Source organism: Monodelphis domestica, chromosome 7, assembly GCF_027887165.1.
Source record: "Monodelphis domestica isolate mMonDom1 chromosome 7, mMonDom1.pri, whole genome shotgun sequence".
NCBI lineage: Eukaryota > Metazoa > Chordata > Mammalia > Didelphimorphia > Didelphidae > Monodelphis > Monodelphis domestica.
The window spans coordinates 179,514,876-179,535,842 of NC_077233.1; the positions used below are offsets into that span (position 1 = coordinate 179,514,876).

The window sequence follows — 20,967 nt, forward strand, 5'->3', positions numbered from 1 at the left end:
GAGGTGACACAAGAGCAATTTCTCTTTAAAAGGAGCTGTCTGAACCAGTTCAAGGGAGTTTCTATTTAATTCAGCTTTGGAAGCTGAATTGGAGGTCAGGAGTCAGAGGAGGCTGCTGGGTCTCTGAACACTAGAGTTCTGCTTGGAAAGATCTTGTAGTGAATGATTAAAGACTGACTTAGTTTTTCTCTTAAAGAGAAAGGCCTAGGCCATTAGCCTAGGCCCTAGCCTTTTCCTACTATTTCCTCTTACTCTGTCTTTTTCTCTTCCCTTAATTCCTTCATTTGTATTAATTAAAATCTCCATAAACCCCAGCTGACTTGAGTATTTCATATTTGAGAATTTTTCCCATGGCGACCACTTATTGTTGATATAAAATCAAGACGCTAAAAATTATCTTTATGCTTTTGGCAATTCAAAGTCTTGAACCCATATTTTCGCGGTCACAGTTTATGGCAACCATTCTTTTAATTTTAACAATATCTCCTAGCTATGTGACTCTGGGCAAGCCACTTAACTCCCTTGTCTATCTCTTACCATTCTTCTGTATTGGAACCAATACATAGTAATGATTCTAAGATGGAATGTAAGGGGGCTAAACAAATAAAAAAAATAAAATTCAATCAGCTTCAGTTTCCTCTTCTGTAAAATGGAAATAAAAGTATTTGCACGAAATACCTCACAGGCTCCTTTTGAAGAAAACATTTAAAAAATCTCAAAGTGCCCTCTAAATGTGAGGGGTTGTTTTTATGATCCTAATCTATTGCTTTGGAACACCTGCCATAAAGGGCAGAGACCATTCTTGGGGATTATAACCCCTATGGCTTCTGTCAGGAAGAGACTGAAGAAAACTTTTGTGAAGCAAAGAACATTATGGCAGGTGGCGCAGAGAAACTCTGGCTACCTAGATTTGTAAGCTACGTGCCCTTCAACTCCAAATTACAAGCTGAGAAAATAAAATCATTTCTCATTTAGAAATTAATTAGGTTTCCTGGTGTCAGCTAAGCACTGGTTGACTTTGTGTATTTTTTTCCAGACACATTGCAAGTTGACTGACTGTGCATGTTCAATTAAATGTCTGGGTAAGAGCAGGCTCCCTGTGGAATAGTTGTAAAAGCTCCAGTTGGGGGGGGGGGAGTTGTTTTTTTCTTTATTCTCAGAATTTCAGCATCAGACTTCTGGAACATGAATATTGATTCTTAATTCTGCTCCCTTTTGAAATTAATGCATCCTTTACAAGGCCACAGAATGTGCTTGCATTTCAGACAAGCCTTATGCTTTGGAACTCCTGAGATTGGTAAAGTACTTAATATTTCGAGGAAAGATCCTGATCCCACTGCACAGAATGGCTAACCATCCTCTCTTGTAAGTCAGATATAGAAAATGGACCGCCTGGTAAGGATAATCATCCCTTGCAATTATATGGTGCTTCAGAAATCTCAAAACCTTTTTACATGCATGATCTCAACCAGCACAGAGTTTTCAAGTATAATTTTGTTAGGGTTATGCTAGTGAGCCTGAATGAATGCTTTTAACTCCCTAGAAAATTAGCAGTAGGGTCACTCGCTCTTGAAAAGAGAGTATCAGCACAATGTAGTCAAAAGAAGATGGACCTTGAGATTTGACTTCTGATTCCAAGTCTTTTCCTAACTAGCCTAGCATGCTGCTTTGCACACAGTAGGTGTCTGGTAAATTTATTTTTCTGAATGTTTCCCAAAATTTTAGCATCGTGGATTTTGAGCAAGGAACAGTAGCACTCTTCTAGTCCAACTGACTTCTTTGCACAGATGATGAATTTGGGGTAGGTAAGTAGTGGCATAGTGGATAGAGCACGTGACTTGGAATCAGGGTGCCTCATTTTCCCAAGTTCAAATGTGGCCTCAGACACTTACTAGCTGTAACCCTGAACAAGTCACTCAACCGTTTTTGCTTCCGTTTCTCATCTGTAAAATGAGCTGGAAAAGGAAATGCCAAACCACTCCAGTATCTTTGCCAAGAAAACCCCAAATGAGATCACAAAGAGTTGGACATGACTAAAAAAATGACTGAACAACAAAAGGTAGTACAATAAATAGAGTGTTAGACTTGGAGTCAGGAAGTCCTGAGATCAAATCCTGCTTCATTCTTTAATAGATTTGTGGCCCAGACAAGTCATTTAACCTCTATGATCATCTCAGTTTCTTTGTGGGTAAAATATATATATAAATAATATATGTAATATATAATAAATATATAAAATATATATGTACATATATTTTATATATTTATTATATAAAATATAATAATAGCACCTACCTCCTGGGACTATTGTGAGGATTAAATGAGATACTAAGTACTTTGTAAGTGTTACAGTTCTATAGAAATGCTAGCTATTGTTATTATTATTGAGGGCAAGAGAAGGAAAATGACTACCCAAGTTCATAAAAATAATGACAGAGCCTGGATTAGAATGCAAGTCCTTTGGCTTTAAATCTAGTGATTCATCTTTCCACAGTGCCACACAGTCTTGGACAAGGAAAAGCATAGAAAGCAGAAATTGTATCCCATGAAGAATGCCTGAGAGTTGGTGAAAGGCACGCGGTCCCTGAAATTGCTCATGTGTCATACTGACACTCACACACACAAGATTGTGACCACCACTATACATAAATCATGAAACACTTTTTAGTTTTCTCATTGAAAAACTCAAGTTCATGTGTATCCTTTAAAAGAAAACAAATCTCCAGTCTTGGAACTTCATCCATGTATTATCTACCAAAAATGTTTATTGAAAGAAAGAGGTAAATAAAGGGAAAAAATCCAGAAAGATATAACAGCCCTCTGCTGAGAGAAAATGTGTTTGTGTGCCTATCCCATTATCAACTATGTTCAAAGATCCTCCTCATTTTTGAATTCCTAGAACTTAGGCATCCTTATGCCAATCACTGCAGTTCTCTTAGTGACTTTTTTTAAAATAAATTTTTATTTGATCATTTCCAAGCATTATTCATTAGAGATAAAGATCATTTTCTTTTCCTCCCCCACCCCCCATAGCCGACACGTGATTCCACTGGTGATTCAAATGTGTTCTTGATTCAAACCCATTTCCATGTTGTTGGTATTTGCACTAGGGTGTTCATTTAGAGTCTCTCCTCAGTCATATCCCTTCAACCCCTGTAGTCAAGCAGTTGCTTTTCATCGGTGTTTTTACTCCCACAGTTTATCCTCTGCTTGTGGATAGTGTTTTTTAGATCCCTGCAGATTGTTCAGGGACATTGCATTGCCACTAATGGAGAAGTCCATTACATTTGATTGTACCACAGTGTATCAGTCTCTGTGTATAATGTTTTCCTGGTTCTGCTCCTTTCGCTCTGCATCACTTCCTGGAGGTTTATTTAGTGACTTTTGTAGGATGTTGGGGAGAAAAATCAGGGAACTTAATCATTGTCTTAGTTTATACTCCCATCCCTAGTAGATCTCTACCATGGCATCCTCACTAAGGAAAAGCTTCTATAAATATTTGTGTACATTTAGATTCTTTTCCTCCTTTTTTGATCTCCTTCAGGGCTATTAGACTAGAAGGGATATTTCTGGGTCAAAGGGTTTAGTAAAATTTTTAGCTATTATTTTGGAGCCACGGTTCCAAATAGCTTTCCAGAATGACTATTACCAGTTCTTTCAATGTAAAAGCATGTCTTCCATAACAATCTCTGTAAGGTCACTGAGACCTAAGATTATTAGAGGAGAAATGCTGATGTTTGTACAGTGAGCTCTAAGATATGCATATTAAGACTGAGTCAAGAAAAGGAGTATCCAAAATCTATTAAGGATGAAAAATGTCACTCTCACACAATAAAATTCTTTCTTCTGACTGGAATTTCTTGAGAAAGCTCGCTGTTCCTCATATTAAGTATAAGAAGTAGATTTTAAATATTCTGTTCCAGATGTAAGAGCTAGAAGATCATTGAGTCCAATCTTCTCCCTTTACAGAAGAAAAACTAAGGTCCAGAGAGGGTGATATAGTTGAGGTACCTGGGTCGAATAGTGGATGGAGCACTAAGCTTGGAGTCAGGAAGACCTGATTCTTACTAGCTATAGGATCTTCGACAATAATTTAACTCCTCTCACCCTCGGTTTCCTCATCTGTAAAAATAGCAATAATAATAAGACCTCCCTCCTATAAGGATTAAATTAAATATTTTTAAAGCTTTATCAATGCTAGGTGTTATTGTCATTAATCATTATTATTGAGGGAAAGAAAGGAAAAATTGACTCGAACTCATATAGACAAAGCTGGGGGTTGAACTTGGGTACTCTGATTCCTCCTTCAGGCACACACTAGCTATATGAGCCTTATGCAAATCATTTATTTTCTCTTACGTTCAGTTTCCTCATCTTCGAAATGAATTGAATAGTCCATGCCTCAAATTGCGAGAAGATAAAGTGTTTTGCAAATCTTCAATTGCTAAATAAATGCTATCTAGCTGTGTGTTTCCTTGCATCTCTGAGATTCTATGATTTCATTTCCCTTGACACCCTTTTTCCTAAATTTTACCCAGAAAAAACAGATGGCCATAAGAGAAAAGAAATGGAGGCCCAAAGAGATATGGTTTGCCTCCTGCATACCGGGTTCTACTCCCAGTCCCAGAATGGCCCAAGGGGAACAGCCTTCTATTTCTCTGGCCTCCAACACGGACGTTCCCCTGATGGTACAGAATGTCGTTCACCCCGTGAGGCAACCCTAGCCTGGTAGACTTGACTTCTACAGGGTATAGCCCATCTCCAGATGTTAGGACTCATGGTCCACCCGAATTTCCTTCGGTTTTGTTCGGGGGCAATAATTTCAACAAGCACACTTCAGCTGGGGCCTATAATACCATCTGTTTCAGTTATGCCTCCTGCAATGTTCAGAATTAAATTGTGCCCCCGAGTGGCCTGCTGGAGTTAATATGCCTCCCGAAATGCCTCACTGACTCCTATAAAGTAGCTTGCAGCTCTCACATTAGAAATATTGACGTTGTGTTTTTTACTTTTGGTCCTCACAAGAATCATCTAAGAAAATCATCATAAATATTTCTGTCTGATTAATATGGAAAAATGTTTTTTCATGATTGCACATGTAAAATCTATATCAGATTGCTTGCTATCTCAGGGAGAGGGGAGGGATGGGGAGGAAGGAAGGTAGGAAAAAGGGAGAGAATTTAGAAATCAAATTTTTAATGAATGTTAAATAATTATTTTTACATGTAAATGGGGAAAAATATTATCTTAAAAAAAAAGAAATAATTGGGAGAAAATACTATCCACTCAGGAAACTGAATCTACCATAAGGTTAAGTGATTTGTCCAAGGCCACATGCAAATCTGGCCTCAGACACGTGTTACCTTTGTGACCCTGAACAAGTCACCTAATCTTGTTTGCCTCAGTTTCTTCATCCTGTTTGCCTCAGTTTCCTCACAACACAAAGTGGGTCCTATTATTATCCTCATTTTGCAGATGAGGAAACCAAATGTCATAGAGGTTAAGTGATTTGTTTATGGTCCTATAACTAATGAGTACCTGCAGTAGGAGAGAGAATACCTAATGGGCTGGAGGGAGCAACAAAGTGGCTTGATAGATTGAGAGCCAGGCCTAGAAGTGGAAATTCCAATTCTTGGGTTCAAATCTGGCCTCAGACACTTCCTAGTTATACAACACTGGGCAATTCACTTTACCCAGCCCTTTACACTCTTCTGCCTTGGAACCAATACACAGTACTGATTGTAAGATGGAAGGTAAAGATTTTTTTTTTAATGAGTTGGAGAAGGAAATGGCAAAACACTCCAGTAATCTCTTCCAAGAAAACTCCAAATGGGGTCATGAAGAGTCAGATATGACTGAAATGACTGGACAATACCACTACCACCACCCACAAATAAGTCAAAAATTTGAGATTTCCTGAGTATGTTGAATTCCCTGTGTAGGAAAATCTCTCAACTGCTCAATGACTTAATGGATAAGTCTTAGGGAATTAGTTACTTAAGGAATAAAAGCTAAATGACTTACCGAGATCACAAAGCTAATAAGTGTCAAAGGTGGGATGTGAACGTAGACTTTCTGGGCTCCCAAACCAGAACTCTATCACCTACATCCAGGCCCCCTCTATACCCAAGATAAACTAGATAAACTATACCAAGATAAACTGGAACCCAAGTTTCTAACTCCAAGACTATTGATCTTTTCATTATACCACAAAAGTATTTGAATGATGGAAGACAGAAAGAAAATATGTATTATGAACCCATTTTCACAGAAAAAAAAAAACTGTGAACACCCTTTTATTTCAACTAGGTTAATCTCCATGTTCCTAGAAAACACCATCTATTCTTCAAAGCCCAATTTATCCTGTCTTCTCCACAAGGCTTTGCCTCACTACTCCAGACCACACAGATCTCTCCATTCTCTGCTCTCATTACAATATCCATTTTTGGTCCCTGATCATATGCTAAGACAAAAATTCATCTGTTTTTTTTTAACTTTACCATATGTCTTAGAATCAGTTCTAAGACAGAAGAGAGGCAAAGGTGAGAGTCGAGGTTAAGTGATTTGTTCAGTGTCAGACAGGTAAGAAGAGTCTGAAGTCATATTTGAATCCAGGTTCTCCCAAATCCAGGTGTGGTACTCAATCCACTGTGCCATCCAGCTGACCCAAAGGTCTATCTTTTAATATTAATATTCACTCTGTGATCCTACATGGTTTCACATCAATCTCTGAAGAGTTAAAGCTGAGTGTATACAGGGAATGGAAAGATAAATGGTGGAACTGTGTAGGTTCTGATGTATCACACCAAAGAAAAAATTCATAGAAAAGTCAGTATAAAAGACGTCATGAGAGAGCTGTATGATCAACCCATAGGAAGTAAGCCAGTCATTTAGTGAAAACAAAAAAATAAATAATCATATAATGTCAAAAGATCTAGCAAAAGGCCTCCAATACAATGAGTAGACCCCTGTGGTGAATTTTTGGAAGGATATGGACAAACCACATATAAAATGAAAATTCAAGGATGGGTTTGAATCTGCACCATTGGAAGGTACACCAGAAATATGCTGGTAAATATTTAACAACCAATTCTTCAGGGGAAAAAAAGATGTACAAACACTTTTAGGTTTAGTCTACATCATTAACATTCTCTCTATCACTTTCTTAAATCCAGACAAGCAAGAAAACAATAAATCAGACACTGGTTTGCAGTATTTGTAGATTTCCAAGGCATAAATATTTAACTATTTAGCAATAGGTTCTTAAAAAACAAATTAGCTCCTGCACACTCTTGGGGAGTACCTGATATAATGAGGTCAAAGATTCACTAAAGTATCAAAATATAATTAACATATTACTTTGATCAGCTAATTATTTTATCTATGTATGGCATAGGTCCCCAAAAAGAGAGCAGTTTTCTAGAAGGCACAGATCAGTTCTTATAAAGGCATACCCTAATGTCTCACCTAATGTTATTTTACAATAAATTTATTAATCTATTATAGGAAGACCAGTGATTTTGTTGCTGGCCAGAATGTAAAACAAAGGAACTTACAGTAGAGGTCACCAGCCCTGATGGTTCCAACTGGCCCTTTTTGGTTTGCCCCAGTTAAATTTATATGACAATCAGGGGCAAAAGGGGAGGAAGTAAGGGAAATAAAAGGCCCCTTGTTATCTGAGCTCAACACATCTCTTTTGCAGTTTAACTAATATGGAATCTCTGGGATATTTTGAAGATTAAGATCTAACAATAAAGAGTATGACAAGAATTGAAAGAAATTTTCTTAGATTGTGTCATGTAGAGAATTTAAGCATGTAATCTAATTCCAAAAAGAAGAAAACTACTTTAAAAAACAAATTTTCAAATGCCTAAAAGATCTTCTAACTAAATTTGTGTAGCTGGTTGGGGTATGTATCACAAAAGAGCTAAAGTTAACCCTTAGATTTATAAAGCTAAGGAGGTAGCAGGCTCTTCCTTCCATGGAAAAGCAAAAAATCTTCAGCTGTTAGGAAAAAGATACTCCCAAATACAGCAACAGAGAAGTAAACATCAATAGTCCACTAGCACTAACATTACCACAGTTTCAAAGAGAACAATGGACCTGAGGATCTTCTCAGCAGAAAAAAAAAAGGCTTACTGATGGCATCACCAAAGAACACTGATGACTTTGCAGAATAAGACAAATTGTCCTGGGCATGCCTTTTCTATACATGTGCCTTATACATGCATATATGCATATATATGCAAATACATACATATATGCATATATATATATAGCCCCTTCCCCACAGGTAGCATGATAACCTTTAGGAAAGTATATTCCTAGGTATATAAGGAAACTCTTTCTTCTCACTTTCCTTGCTAAGCTATTTAAATTAATTTTGCTTTGAACCTATGTGTCCTCCAATTTGGTTAGTAAAAGAAATACATCGATGGACACTCATGCTCTATGGTTTTGAGTTGTGGCTGACGGATCCATATCCATAATATACCCCAAGACTAGGGCAGTATTCAGGGAGTCTATGTGTGAGGAGGACCACAAATGCTAAATCATTATAATTAAATCCTCCCAAAACTGTCCTATATTAATTTTATAACCTCATTGATAATAATAATTTTTCTCAGCAAAGCTTTAATTTATTGTACTCCTATGAAACTAACTGCCACCCATATTATCATTTAACTTATTAGAGCATTTTCACAGAACCAATGATATCATAAAGTACATTAAATTACACATTTTTCCACTAAAACAGACACACACTCAAATAAAGAATTGAATGAATTGCCAAAGATGAATCTTTAAGTGCACTGATTAGTTCATCTCCCAATATTCCCCATGAGGAGACACAGCCTAAACAATCTGAGAAAACATGGAGTTATAGCTCTACTCATTAAGCATACAGAGACAACATGGGATACTGGCAAAAGTTTTGGTTTCAGCATCAGGAGACTTGGGTGCTGGTCCTTACTAGCCACAATGAGCATTAGCAAGTCATTCAGTGATTATGAATCTCAGTTTCCTGAGAAAGACATAGGAAATTTGAGAACTAGACCTAACTCTGCCACAAACTTAAAGATTCATTTTAGGCAAATCATTCATTCATAATCTACAAAATGTTGATAATAACAAATGCCTCTAAAATGATCAAAGGGGTATAATGGATAGAGTGTTGGTTTGGTGTCAAAGAGACTTGAGTTCACAAATGAGATAGAGTATTATAGGATATAAAATTGATTATTTTTATTATATTAAATTAAATAGGGATTGTCCAAAAATCAATGCAACCAAGATTAGAAGGAAAACAGAAAGCTAGGAGGAACGTTTTATAAAAAATATCTCTGATAAAGACCTTGTTTCTCAATTATATAGCAAGCTGAGTCAAATTATAAAAATATAAGTCATTCTCCAGTCGATAAATGGTCAAAGGATATGAACAGGCAGTTTTCAGATTAAGAAATCTATATATTGTGAAATCTATATCTATATCATATGTTCTAAATCACTCTTGATTAGAGGAATGCAAATACAAACAACCCTGGGGTAACTCTTCATAGCTATCAGATTGGTGTATATGGCAAAAAAGGAAAATGATAAATGTTGGAGGGGAGATGGGAAAATTGGAGACACTAACACATTGTTGGTGGAGTTGTAATTGAATCCAACTTTTCTGAAGAGCAATTTGGAACTAGACCCAAGGGTTTTAAAACAGTATTCTTTGATCCAGCAATACACTACTAGGTCTGTATCCCAAAGAAGTCTTTTAAAAGGGCAAACCCTATCTGCACAAAAATAGTTATTGTAGTTCTTTTTTGTGGTAGCAAAGAATTAGAAATTGAGAGGATATCCATCAATTGGGGAATGGCTGAACAAGTTGTGGTATATGATTGTGATGGAATACTATTGTGCTATAAGAAATGATGAGCAGAATGATTAAAAAAAAAACCTGGAAAGACTCACATGAATTGATACAAAGGGAAGTGAGCAGAACTATGAGAATATTATACCCAAGAATAGCAATACTGTATGATGAATAACTGTGAATAAGCTAGCTTTCTCAGCAATACTCATGATGAAGAGTACCATCCATCTCCAGAGAAATAATTGATGGAATATGAATGCAGACCAAAACATATAATTTCTTTTTTCTTTATTATTTATTGTTTAATATTTTTTCCACAAAGTGACTAATATGAGAAAATGTTTTAGATGATCACACATGTGAAATCTATAACAGATTGCTTACCATCTCAGGAAAGAGGAAAGGAAGGAGGCAAAAAGGGGAAAAAGAAAATTTGGAACTCAATTTAAAAAAAATTTTTTTTTAACATTTACCTTCCACCTTATATATTGATTCTAAGGCAGAATGGTAAGAGCTAGGCAATAAATAGGACCTCCCATCTCTAGGCCTGGCCAGCTGCCCCCTCAAATATTATTAAAGGTTAAAAATTGTTTTTACATGTAATTGAGGGGAATTATTTTTGTCTTCAGTTCAAATCCAGTCTCAAATAGCTTTGTGACTCTAGGCAAGTTATTTTAATCTCTCTCACTCTCAGTTTTCCAGGCTGTAAAATAAGGATAATAACAGCACCTACCTCCCAGAGTTGTTGTTAGGATAAGATGTTATTTTAAGTACTTTTCACATCTTAAAGCAATATATAAATATTAGCTAATATTATGAGAATAAAAATGAAATCATTTCTCTCAAAGCATTTTTGCAACTGTAAAGCACTTTGCAGATGTGAGGCTATCCTAGTTGTCTACCTACAATACTACTACAGCTGTAGAGAGCCTCACTAGATAGAGGAAAGCTGCTTCCAAACAAAAGTTACTTGGCACCTTCGGGATTAGTTCTATTGTCTCTAGCAGCAAATGAGTGTCCAATGGCCAAGTTCAGGCTTCTCTCAGAATTGAGAGGCTACTCGTATAGTCCTCCCAAATCCATGGAGCATGGTCCTGTCAGACCCAGAACAACAACTCAATTTCTTTTTAAATGTCTCCAATCATCACTTGAACAGAGGCAAAGAAAATGATACCTCAAACCCATAAGAGGTAAAGTCCCCCCAAAGCCACCCCTACCCCTGCCTGACGTCACCGAAACACCCCAAGCATCATTTGTCAGGGGCTCTACTTTGCACTGTTCCCAGAAAAAAATGACTAGAGAAAGGACAGATTCCCTCTCCACTGGGGAGCCTACTTGTTATGCATATGTTGTATGGAGAATCCCTCCTGAGCTCTGAGAGCCTGGAAATGCAATTACTTATCCAAATCCCATTTTCATTCACGGCAACTACCCCTCTACCATTGAAGATTCCATTCGGAGGCCATTTGGTAGATACATATTTTTTATTTTCTGATTCAAAGCAAACTACATAATCAGAATCTCTGTTATTGCAGGACAGTGAACGGTGGAACTATAAGGCAATGAGAATTTTTCTTGAGCTATACACGAAGTCAGACTTATCTCTTGCCACTGAACCTCTTCTGTCTACGTTGAGCTCAAGAGATGAATTCCAGCCCTGTCACCTCTGCTGCTAACTTACTGTGAGAGCTTGGACCAGTGTCAGAGCTGAAAAGAACCTTAGAGTCCTAACTGTTCCTTTCTCCACGATATTAGGCAAGTCACCTCGCTTTTCTAAGCCTGCGTTTTGTTTTTTGTTTCTTTCATATCTAAAACATTGTTTTTTCGGGAGTTTCAGTCTGGTCTGAGTCTTTCTGGGCTCATTTGGGGTGTTTTTTTAAACCCTCACACTTTGTCTTAGAATTAATACTGTGTATTGGTTCCAAGGAAGATCAATAAAGGCTAGGCCATAGAGGTTAAGTGACTTGCCCAGGGTCACACGGTTAGGAAGTATCTGAGGCCAGATTTAAACCCAGGACCTCCCATCTCTAGGCCTGACTCACCACTGAGTTCACTGAGCCATCTAGCTACTTTCTTAGACTACAGTGTTTGCCATTTCCTTCTCCAGCTCATTTTACAAATGAAGAAACTGAGGCAACCAGGTAAAGTGATTTGAATTGAGAAAAATGAGTCTCCCTGACTCCAGGCCCAGCACTTTATCTATTGTGCCATCTAGCTGACCTAGCTCTAAAATGAAAGGCTGGGATTACATGATCTCTAAGATTCTTTTCAACTCTAAAGTTTAGGATCTCATAATTCTTTTAAATTATCTAGTTGAGGGGGGCAGCTGGGTAGTTCAGTGGATTGAGAGCCAGGCCTAGAGAGACAGGAGGTCCTAGGTTCAAATCTGGCCTCAGACACTTCCCAACTGTGTGACCCTGGGCAAGTCACTTGACCCCCTTTGCCTAGCCCTTACCACTCTTCTGCCTTGGAGCCAATACACAGTATTGACTCTAAGACAGAAGGTAAGAGTTAAAAAAATAAAAATAAAATAAATTATCTAGTTGAAGTCATTCATTTTGCAGGTGAGGAAACTGAGGCATAGAGTGACTTGCTGAATGTCACACAGCTAGTTCATGGCAGAATTATGTCTAGGACCTGTTTCTCTTCGTTTCTAGTAGAGTGGTTTTTCAGTTCCATCACACTACCTCCCCTCAGGGTAAAATCTATTGCCTTTCAGTAAAATCTATTGCTATTACAAATAGCCCAAATAAACAAATCTGATCCTCTCTTGTCCTTCCCCATCTTCAAAGGAAAAGATTGTAAGTTTTTCTAGAGAAAATTTATTAAATATCTATTTGTAAATTGACAGCTCCTCATCAATGAACTGTAATGCAGAGAACAAATTATTTCATTCCCTCAATGCCACCTTTCTCCAGAGCCAGAACAAAACTGAAGTATGGTCTCCATTTGATTTGGCTTCCTTTTCCTTTCCTCAATAAAACAGGAATAGAAAGGCCAGCCCTCCCTACCTCACAGGGTTGTTGAGAGGATCAATTATGAAAACAAATGTTAAAAGTATTAAATGTAAAGCATTATCTTTTCAGGACTAGAAATTCCTCTGTTGTAGAGAGGGCTCCTTTATAAGGAAACTGCCTCTACCAATGCTGATTTGCAACTGGTCTGCAATTTATAGTCTTAAAGTGTTACTTAGAGATTAAGTGATTGGCTTGGGGTAAGTCAAAGTCAGAATCTGAACCCAGGTCTTCCTGTAAACTACACACATTTTTTTCTTGCCTAGAAAGAAATCCATACCATTATGATTTTGTTGTTGTTCAGTCGTTTCAGTCACATCTGACTCTTCATGACCCCATGTGGTGTTTTCCTGGCAGAGATAGTGGAGTGATTTACCATTCTTTCCCCAGCTCCTTTTACAAACGAGGAAACTGAAGTAATCAGGGTTAAGTGACTTACCCAAGGTCCCATGACTAGCAAGTTTCTGAGCCCAGATTTGAACTTGGAAAAATGAGTTTTCCTGACTCCAGGCCTGCTCTCTATCCACTGAGTCACCTAGTTGCCCATATCACTATGATCATCATCTAAAATTCAAAGCTTCTTAATTTAAGGGCTTAGGAACTTTATTTTTTTAGTATATTTATAACTATTTCAATAAAATTGGTTACTTTTATAATATGTCTTACTTTAAACATTTTAAAATATCACTTTATGAAGAAGTTCATAGGCTTTGGCACAGCATTAAAAAAAAACAGATTGAAGACCCCTACACTAGATAGAAATATAATTAAGGTGAAGACTACAAGGAGGTGTTGTTTCATAACGTTCATAACAATGAGAGCCCACTACTTAAAAGCAAATGGAGTCACCAAATCATTAGTAATTTGGGGATATAAAAAAGAAGAGTCACAACATCATAAGTTTGAGGCTAGAAAGGACCCTAAAAGAGATCACTTTAAATAATCCATTTACATTTTTAATTTAAATAATTTAATTTAAATTTAAATAATTTAAATAATCCATTTTACAAGTGAAGAAATGAGAGCCCAGAGAAGTCGTCACCTCCCAAAAGTCCCCTAGATGGCAAGAAGCTAAGTTGGGATGTGAGCCAGTTCCTCCAAGACCAACATGCTTTTGTAGGCTCTCAAGTTTTCTCTACCTCCCCCATGATGCTGCTATGAATGCATATAGTAGATAATCAATCAAGGGAGCCTAAAACACTGAGTAGGTTCTGCATGTCTGGGAGTATATACATATTCACAGGGACACAGATCCCCTCTCAAATGTTTCCCTCTTTGGAACTAAGATTTCACTCAAGTCCACATGTCTTATATCTGCTTTGAGGGTATTTTGTATATGTTTAGCACCTTAAAGTTTGCAAAGCACTTACCTCATTTGATCATCACAACAACCCAAAGAGGTAAGTATTATTATTACTACCCCTATTTTTCATAGGAGGAAGCTGAAGCCAAGAGGTTAAGTGACTTGCCCAGGGTCACACAGCTAGTAAGTATCTGAAATAGGATTCAAATTCTGGTCTCCCTGACTCCAAACCCAGCACCCTGTACACTGAGTTACCTAGCAATATCTCTATTTATTTATGCATATCCTTATATGTGTGTTATTTCCCCCCATAAAATATAAACTTCTTGAGGGCCTAGAATATTTCATTTTTGCCTTTGCATCACCATGTGGAACCAAGTAGATGCTTAATCAATGTTTGTCAATTGCCTATTTCCTTTATTGTCTATTGACTCCATCCTACAGAGAGAGACTAAAATTTCTCTTTGTAACAAAAATTGGCATTTGTACAGGATGTCCCCAAAGTCTTCATGCTATTTTGAGTTGAAAAGCTTTGGGACACCCAACATAGATAGTGGTGAAAAGTTTACCAAGCATTTCACACTTTATGAAATGTTATTACATTTGATCTAAGATTCTAACTCTCAGCAGAGCACCCTTAAGTTTAGAGCCCTAAACTTTCAGAGAGCTCTTCCTTCCCAGTCAGCAGTAATTCCATCTTTACTCCAGCTACCACACGTGCTCAGGCGTAATTTGAAAGATGATCAAAAAGACAAATGCTAAATCAGGATAACCATTTGCCAGCATAGAGGCTGCTTCTTAAAACTAGACAAAACCCTTCACATCTCCCTTCAACTCTAATTGAATAAAGGTGGTACACTTAATTCCCTCCCCATTCATCAAACCAGTCTTCCTATTGAGGACCGTTTACTGGGCTGTTTTAATAAAATTAGGGTATTAAGATAGAAGACGGGGTGTAATAAGGCATAATGGCACTCGCTATTTGCCATTTCATCTCAGTGGATTGCTTGTCACATGTATTTTCTGAAGTGAAGAGAGATTGTTCATAGAGCTTCACTCTCCCCAGATGATTTCAGAAGGCTGAGAAACAACAGCAACTTCTGGTGATGCCTGTTCCTCTCCTTTCTGACTTTTTGGGTTTCCTAGAGAAGGTCAGAGCCTGAAAATATGCCCAGTAAAGCTCTAAAACCATGAAGGAGTTTGTCAAATTTTATAACTTTTCTTTTAGAAAATGAGATTTGATAGACTCTTTCTCTGAGATAACTAAGGAGAAAGGATCTGAAGAGACAATTTTTGTTCCTACCCTGAAGTAGGTTTTGAATTTTCAGCTGATCTTAAAGCAACCTCTTTAACTCACCTCATTATTTTTTCAAAAGCTCAGAACAGTGAGTGAAATTTCAATTTAATATCCCTTCTCTAGAAAAGTTGACCTTCCACCCTGACTGTGGTTTTTGAACCAAGAAATCAAGAGAGGAAGAGCGAGCTGACAAGCCTGTACGGACAAGGTCAAAGCCTGAGAAGTGTCCTGAATTTCATTTAGGACACAGATGTTTCCTTCCACCACCCTGTAACAATGCAAAAGCAACGATAACCCTCCCTATGCCAGATCTCGCCGACTACAGAGGACATCCTCTACCGATCAATCAACAAGCATGTACTCTGTGCCAGTCACCTCATCCTGCCTAAGGATGCTAAGAGAACACTTCTTTTGCTTTAATTGGTTCAACAAGCATTTATTGTGCCTACTATGAACAAGGCAGAGACAGCATGGCGTATAGGAGAAAAAGCTGGCCTCAAGAGACAGTGAGATAGCACAGTGGATAGAGTGCCAGGCCTGGAGTCGGAAAGAGCTGAGTTTGAATTTGACCTGGGCAAGTCACTTAACTCCAATTGCCTAATTCTTACCACTCTTAGAAGACTGAGAATGGACACTTGGTATCTAAGACAGAAGGTAAGAGTTTAGAAGGGGGGAAAAGTTGGCCTTAGAATCAGGAAAATAAGGGCAAGTCCTGTCTTTGTCATCTTGCCTGTGTGACCCTGGACAAGTAAAATAATCTCTCACTGCCCCAAGAAAAATGTTGATTTGCATTGGTAGAAAATTCCTCATTAGGAGTTTCTTATGCCAAATAAAATAGCAGCACGAGTCTCATCTCATTTGAATGGAAGTTTCCTGTGAGTAGAAACTGTTTCATTCATTGTCTTTCTATCTCCAGTGCCTGCTTAAGAGCAAGTGTTTAAATTCTAGGTTGGTAGAAAGATGAAGCTAATATTAGAGCCTACAGTTCAGTAGATAGCATAGAGCTTGAATAGAAAATAATGTTGCTTTTCGAACTAAACTGTAAATTTTTTGAAGGTAACAATTAGGTCTTATCATCCAAAGTACCTAGCGTAATGCCAGAAATAATGTTGGTTCTCAACAATTACAAATGTCTCTAGATGGACTTCTAGCAAAGACTCACTAAAAAAAAAAATTATAAAAATCTAGACACTGTATTTCAAGAAATCATTAAAGAAAATAGCGGAAATAGAAAGAATCTAATGATCACTTCCTGCTACTACTAAAGTAAATGTCATAGCCAAAATACAGAGTTCCCACATCAAAGGGGAAAAAAATCAAGCATCCAGGAATAAGTAGTTTAAATTTCAAAGTAGTAGTCAGGATCACATAAGAGCTGGAAGCGTCTATTAAAAGGTAAGAGGAGATCTTGGAATGCAGTGTTACCAAAGATAAACCGTATAGACTTGCAACCAATAATAATATCCTATAAAGCTGATTATAATGGCTGGAACTGGGTGGAGGGAGGAGGGAAGAGAAGACACCAAAAATGAACCTTTAATGCAATATAGAACTTGAAAGAGAAACTTTCTGGTCTATATGAAGACAAGAGCTGAGTATGAATTTTAAAATGCAAATACCAGAGCCCAAATAAATGTAAAAATGATAAATTTATTTGACCAATTAGAAGGACCTAGATGATAACATTCTAATAATTACTTTCTGAAAAGAAAAAAGTATCACTTCAGAATTTTAATTTTTTCAAAGGCTTTTGATGTCAATAAGAAAAACAGAGGGCTTATAGGGTAGGAGGAAGAGACAATAAGTTTTGTCAGTCACATCTGACTCTTGATGACCCCATTTGTGTTTTCTTGCCTGAGATACTAAAGGGGTTTGCCGTTTCCTTCTCCAAAAGGAAAACAGGATTAAGTGACTTTCTCAGGGTAACAGAGCTAGTAAGTGTCTGAGGCCAGATTTGAACTCGGGAAGATGAATCTTCCTAACTTCAAGACTAACACTCTATTTACTGCCACCTATCTGCCCTCAGGGGGAAAAAGTGAAATGAGCAAAAGGAAGAGAACAATTTAAATATGGGCAAACATTAAATAAAGAAGGGAAAACTCTGAAACTCAAAAACACTTATCAGTACAATGACCAACCATGTTTCCAGAAGACTAATGATGAAACATTTCACCCCCTCCTGACAGAGATGATGAGCCCTAGGTGTGAGACATATTTTTTTAACATGACCACTATGTGTGTTTGTTTTGCTTAACATTGATTTTTTTTATCATGAGTTTTTGTGTGTGTGTGTGTGTGTGTTTGTTTCTCTCAGTTTTAAAAGGGGAAAGGTAGGTTTAGCAAGATATGCAAAAAATAGGGGGGACCACTGAGACATTTTTTAATGCACAAAAGGAAACAGAAGCATAGATAAGGAAGACAGCTTTGAAAGTAATGTGGAAAATTCTAATATAATTTTTTAAAGCAGTATGAAATGGAGATTTGTGGTATCATGTACAATCCTCAATGTTCTGCTGTATATATAGAAATGTTCCTTGGGTAAGGAAAGGTCAAAATAAAAATTTTTAAATGTCCCTAGCTTCCTGGCCTGAATCCATTATTCTGATGAAAGTGAATAATCTCCTTTCTGTTGTATAGAATCATTTCTTCTCCATTCTACCCCCAAGCAGAAGAGTGTCTCTTCTAATCTTAAAGAATACCACACCTGTTCTATGTCTGACAATTCTCTCATGTATGACAGCCCTCAATATTAGTTATTCTGTGACTAAAAACCTGCAGTGGGCTGAGTGGCACAAATCACCTTAGTGTCCCAGTTTCTCCTTTTGTAAAATAATATATCCTTAATCACAGAATCACGTAATGGATGATTCTTCACAGCCTTACATTGTGAACACTGAATCAATACAAATTGAAGAAAAGCAGCATGGTAGCAGTATGCAGGGCAAGTCCAGGACAGCTAAATGACCTGAAGTCAGGAAGACCTGAGTTCAAATCCAGCCTCAGACACTTACTGTGTGACCCTGGGCAAATCACTTAACCTCTGTTTCCTCATCTGTAAAATAAAATAGCATCTATTTTCCAGGATTGTTTGATCATCACAACGAGTTAACAATTGTAAAGTACCTAGCACACAGTAAGCATTAAATAAATATGAGCTATTATTATTAATTACTAGTGAACAGAGTCGGGTTCTATCATTGCTCTCTGACTGGAGCTAGTTGTGTATTTCCTCATGAAGGGTTTACCCTAAGATTTCTCTCTAAAGTCCTTTTCATCTCTAAAGGGCTGCGAATTTCTAGTTGGGTCCCCACAGCACTTGTAGTAAATTATTTTTCTTTGAAGGTACAAACTTCTTTCTCCAGGGCTGGCAGACAAATCAGAGCTTGGGGATTACGTCATCTCCTCTAGCATGTAGTCCCCCAACCACCCCCAATATTTCATCTCCATTTCAGCTAGAAGGCAGAAAAAGGTAGGGGGGTGAGGGGGCTACACGGGTATTAGAAGACTTTCAATGGAGCAAAGACATGATTTGTGCAAACCCTTACTGGTATTTTAAAGCCTCCTCCCCCAGGTTAGGAAGCATCCCCCACAACATGCACAAACCTACTTGCTTCTCTCAAGAGCCAGCAGGGTAAGTTAGAGAGAGCTGGAGAAGGCCCCAAGGTCCTTGAAAATGCTCCCCCACCCCCCCACCGCCAAGACACCTGTAGAATTTCCCCTCCCACTGCAGTCCCTAGAGTTCCATACTCACTGAGTAGCTGTCTGTCTGAGTCGGAGACTGTCACATTCTCCTGCCAGAAGGGGTTCATCAGGGGTGTACACTTGCTTTGAACTATTGATGGAGCGAAGGTAGAAAGAATGTAAGCAATAGGAGAGGTTCAGCCGTTCAGTAGTAAATGTATGTGCAAAATGGGAGTTTCAGGCCACAAATTCAGCGGGGAGGGTGGGGGAAAGGGGGGAGGTCTCCAAATTGCACCCATCTCCCCATTTACACCTGGGCACACACAATCCTCGTGCTCTTCAGCAGGAAGGTCTTTAAAATCAGAAGATGGTAAGTCTATAAGTTCGTGGCTAGAACCTCTTCCCTAAAAACAACCCCCAGTGTTTTCCATTGCTTATTCTACCCCATCTGTCAACTCCGCTCCGGAGTTCCAAGTTTGATTCTTTGCTACGAGATCTCTGAGCTAACCGCTCTAGGACTTGTTAACCCCCAAATTAGAGCAAAACTTCAGTGTCTGGCTGCAGTGCTGAGCAAGGAGAGACAGGAAGATGGAGGTAGACCCCTGGTGGGGGAGAAATGAGGAGGGTATTGGAGATGACAGGATACTTCTGGGATAGGGCCCAGTTGTGCCAGATGGGAGAGGTGGAGAGGGAGGGGGATACCAGGGTCCTGCAGGAGAGATGGGGAGGTTTGGAAAGGTGTCTCAGATGGAAGAGGAAAGTGGGCGCGAAGCGCACGCGCACACACGCACCCCTTACCCCGGCAGGTCCTCCAGAGCCCAGAATGTGAGCTGAGCGGCTCCGGCTGGCTATGATTGAGGCTGTCCGTGCTGCTACCACCGGGATCTCGGGCCCCGCTCGCCCCCGGGCGGCGCTGCTCCAACCGGGCAGTGTCGATGATGTACCAAAAGTCTGTGCCGATGGCAGCCGCCAGGAGTACAAAGCTGAGTGCTCCCGTCAGCGCCGCAGCCCCGGCTAGGGCACCTAGGCGCACTCGCATCCCTCACGGTACCCCAGGCCACCTTTTAACTCTCGGGCTAGACACACCGCTGGAGAGGTATCAGTGAGAACCGGAGCGCGAGCAGGGGCAGTGCTCAAACCGCGGAAAGCTCTGCACCGAGCGAGCTAACCCCTGCACTCCTCCAGGTGGCTTCACTCCCACCCTCTCACTCCAGCCTCTTCTCTCCAGCTTCTTACTCTTAGCTCCACCCCACCCTCCACACCCGATTCCCGCCCCTTCTCCTCCAGCACTCTCCCGCTTTCCCTACGTCTCTCCTTGGTCCTCTATAAAGCTCCCACCGGCTCGCTGTCATACACCCTCTCTCCAGGTCCTTTCTCCAGGCCGCCTGCCTCCTCCTTGATTTTCTTTGCTTCAGCCTTGGGCCAATTTGAGCTAGGTAGGAACAGGTGCTGAGAGTGTGGGAGCGTCCCTCAGCCTGGAGCGAGCCTAGGAAAGCTTGGAGAAGGGCTAAAAGTACTAGCAAATACAAAAACGCAGGCAGTAAATAGGAAAGATGGAAGGAAGGGAGGGAGGAAGGGAGGAAGGGAGGAAGGGAGGAAGGGAGGAAGGGAAGGAGGGAGGAAGGAAGGAAGGAAGGAAGGAAGGAAGGAAGGAAGGAAGGAAGGAAGGAAGGAAGGAAGGAAGGAAGGAAGGAAGATCCCTTGTTTCCACAAGTAAAAACAGCTAGCTCTATGACTGTACAGACAAAAAGTGATGAAAGGGACCTCAGAGGTCATCTGAGAATCCCAGGATAATTCCCTCTACAAA

At 39.1% G+C, this 20,967-nt stretch overlaps 1 protein-coding gene across 3 annotated transcripts in view; it reads right to left on the minus strand.

The window, feature by feature from the left end:
* The window catches only part of TMEM114 (transmembrane protein 114), a 46,936-nt gene extending 26,314 nt beyond the window's left edge, over positions 1–20,622 (minus strand). Inside the window, exons 1-2 of one of the 3 annotated variants that reach the window (XM_007498680.3) lie at positions 19,959–20,622; positions 19,231–19,311 (exon numbers count right to left, since the gene is read on the minus strand). In XM_007498680.3, the coding sequence (XP_007498742.1) occupies positions 19,231–19,311; positions 19,959–20,199 (322 nt within the window). In that variant the 5' untranslated portion in view covers positions 20,200–20,622. Of the gene's footprint in view, positions 1–19,230; positions 19,312–19,951 lie in introns of all 3 variants that reach the window. The other 2 variants (XM_016424011.2, XM_001367073.4) reach the window with 2 other exon arrangements.
* Positions 20,623–20,967: the final 345 nt, after the last annotated feature.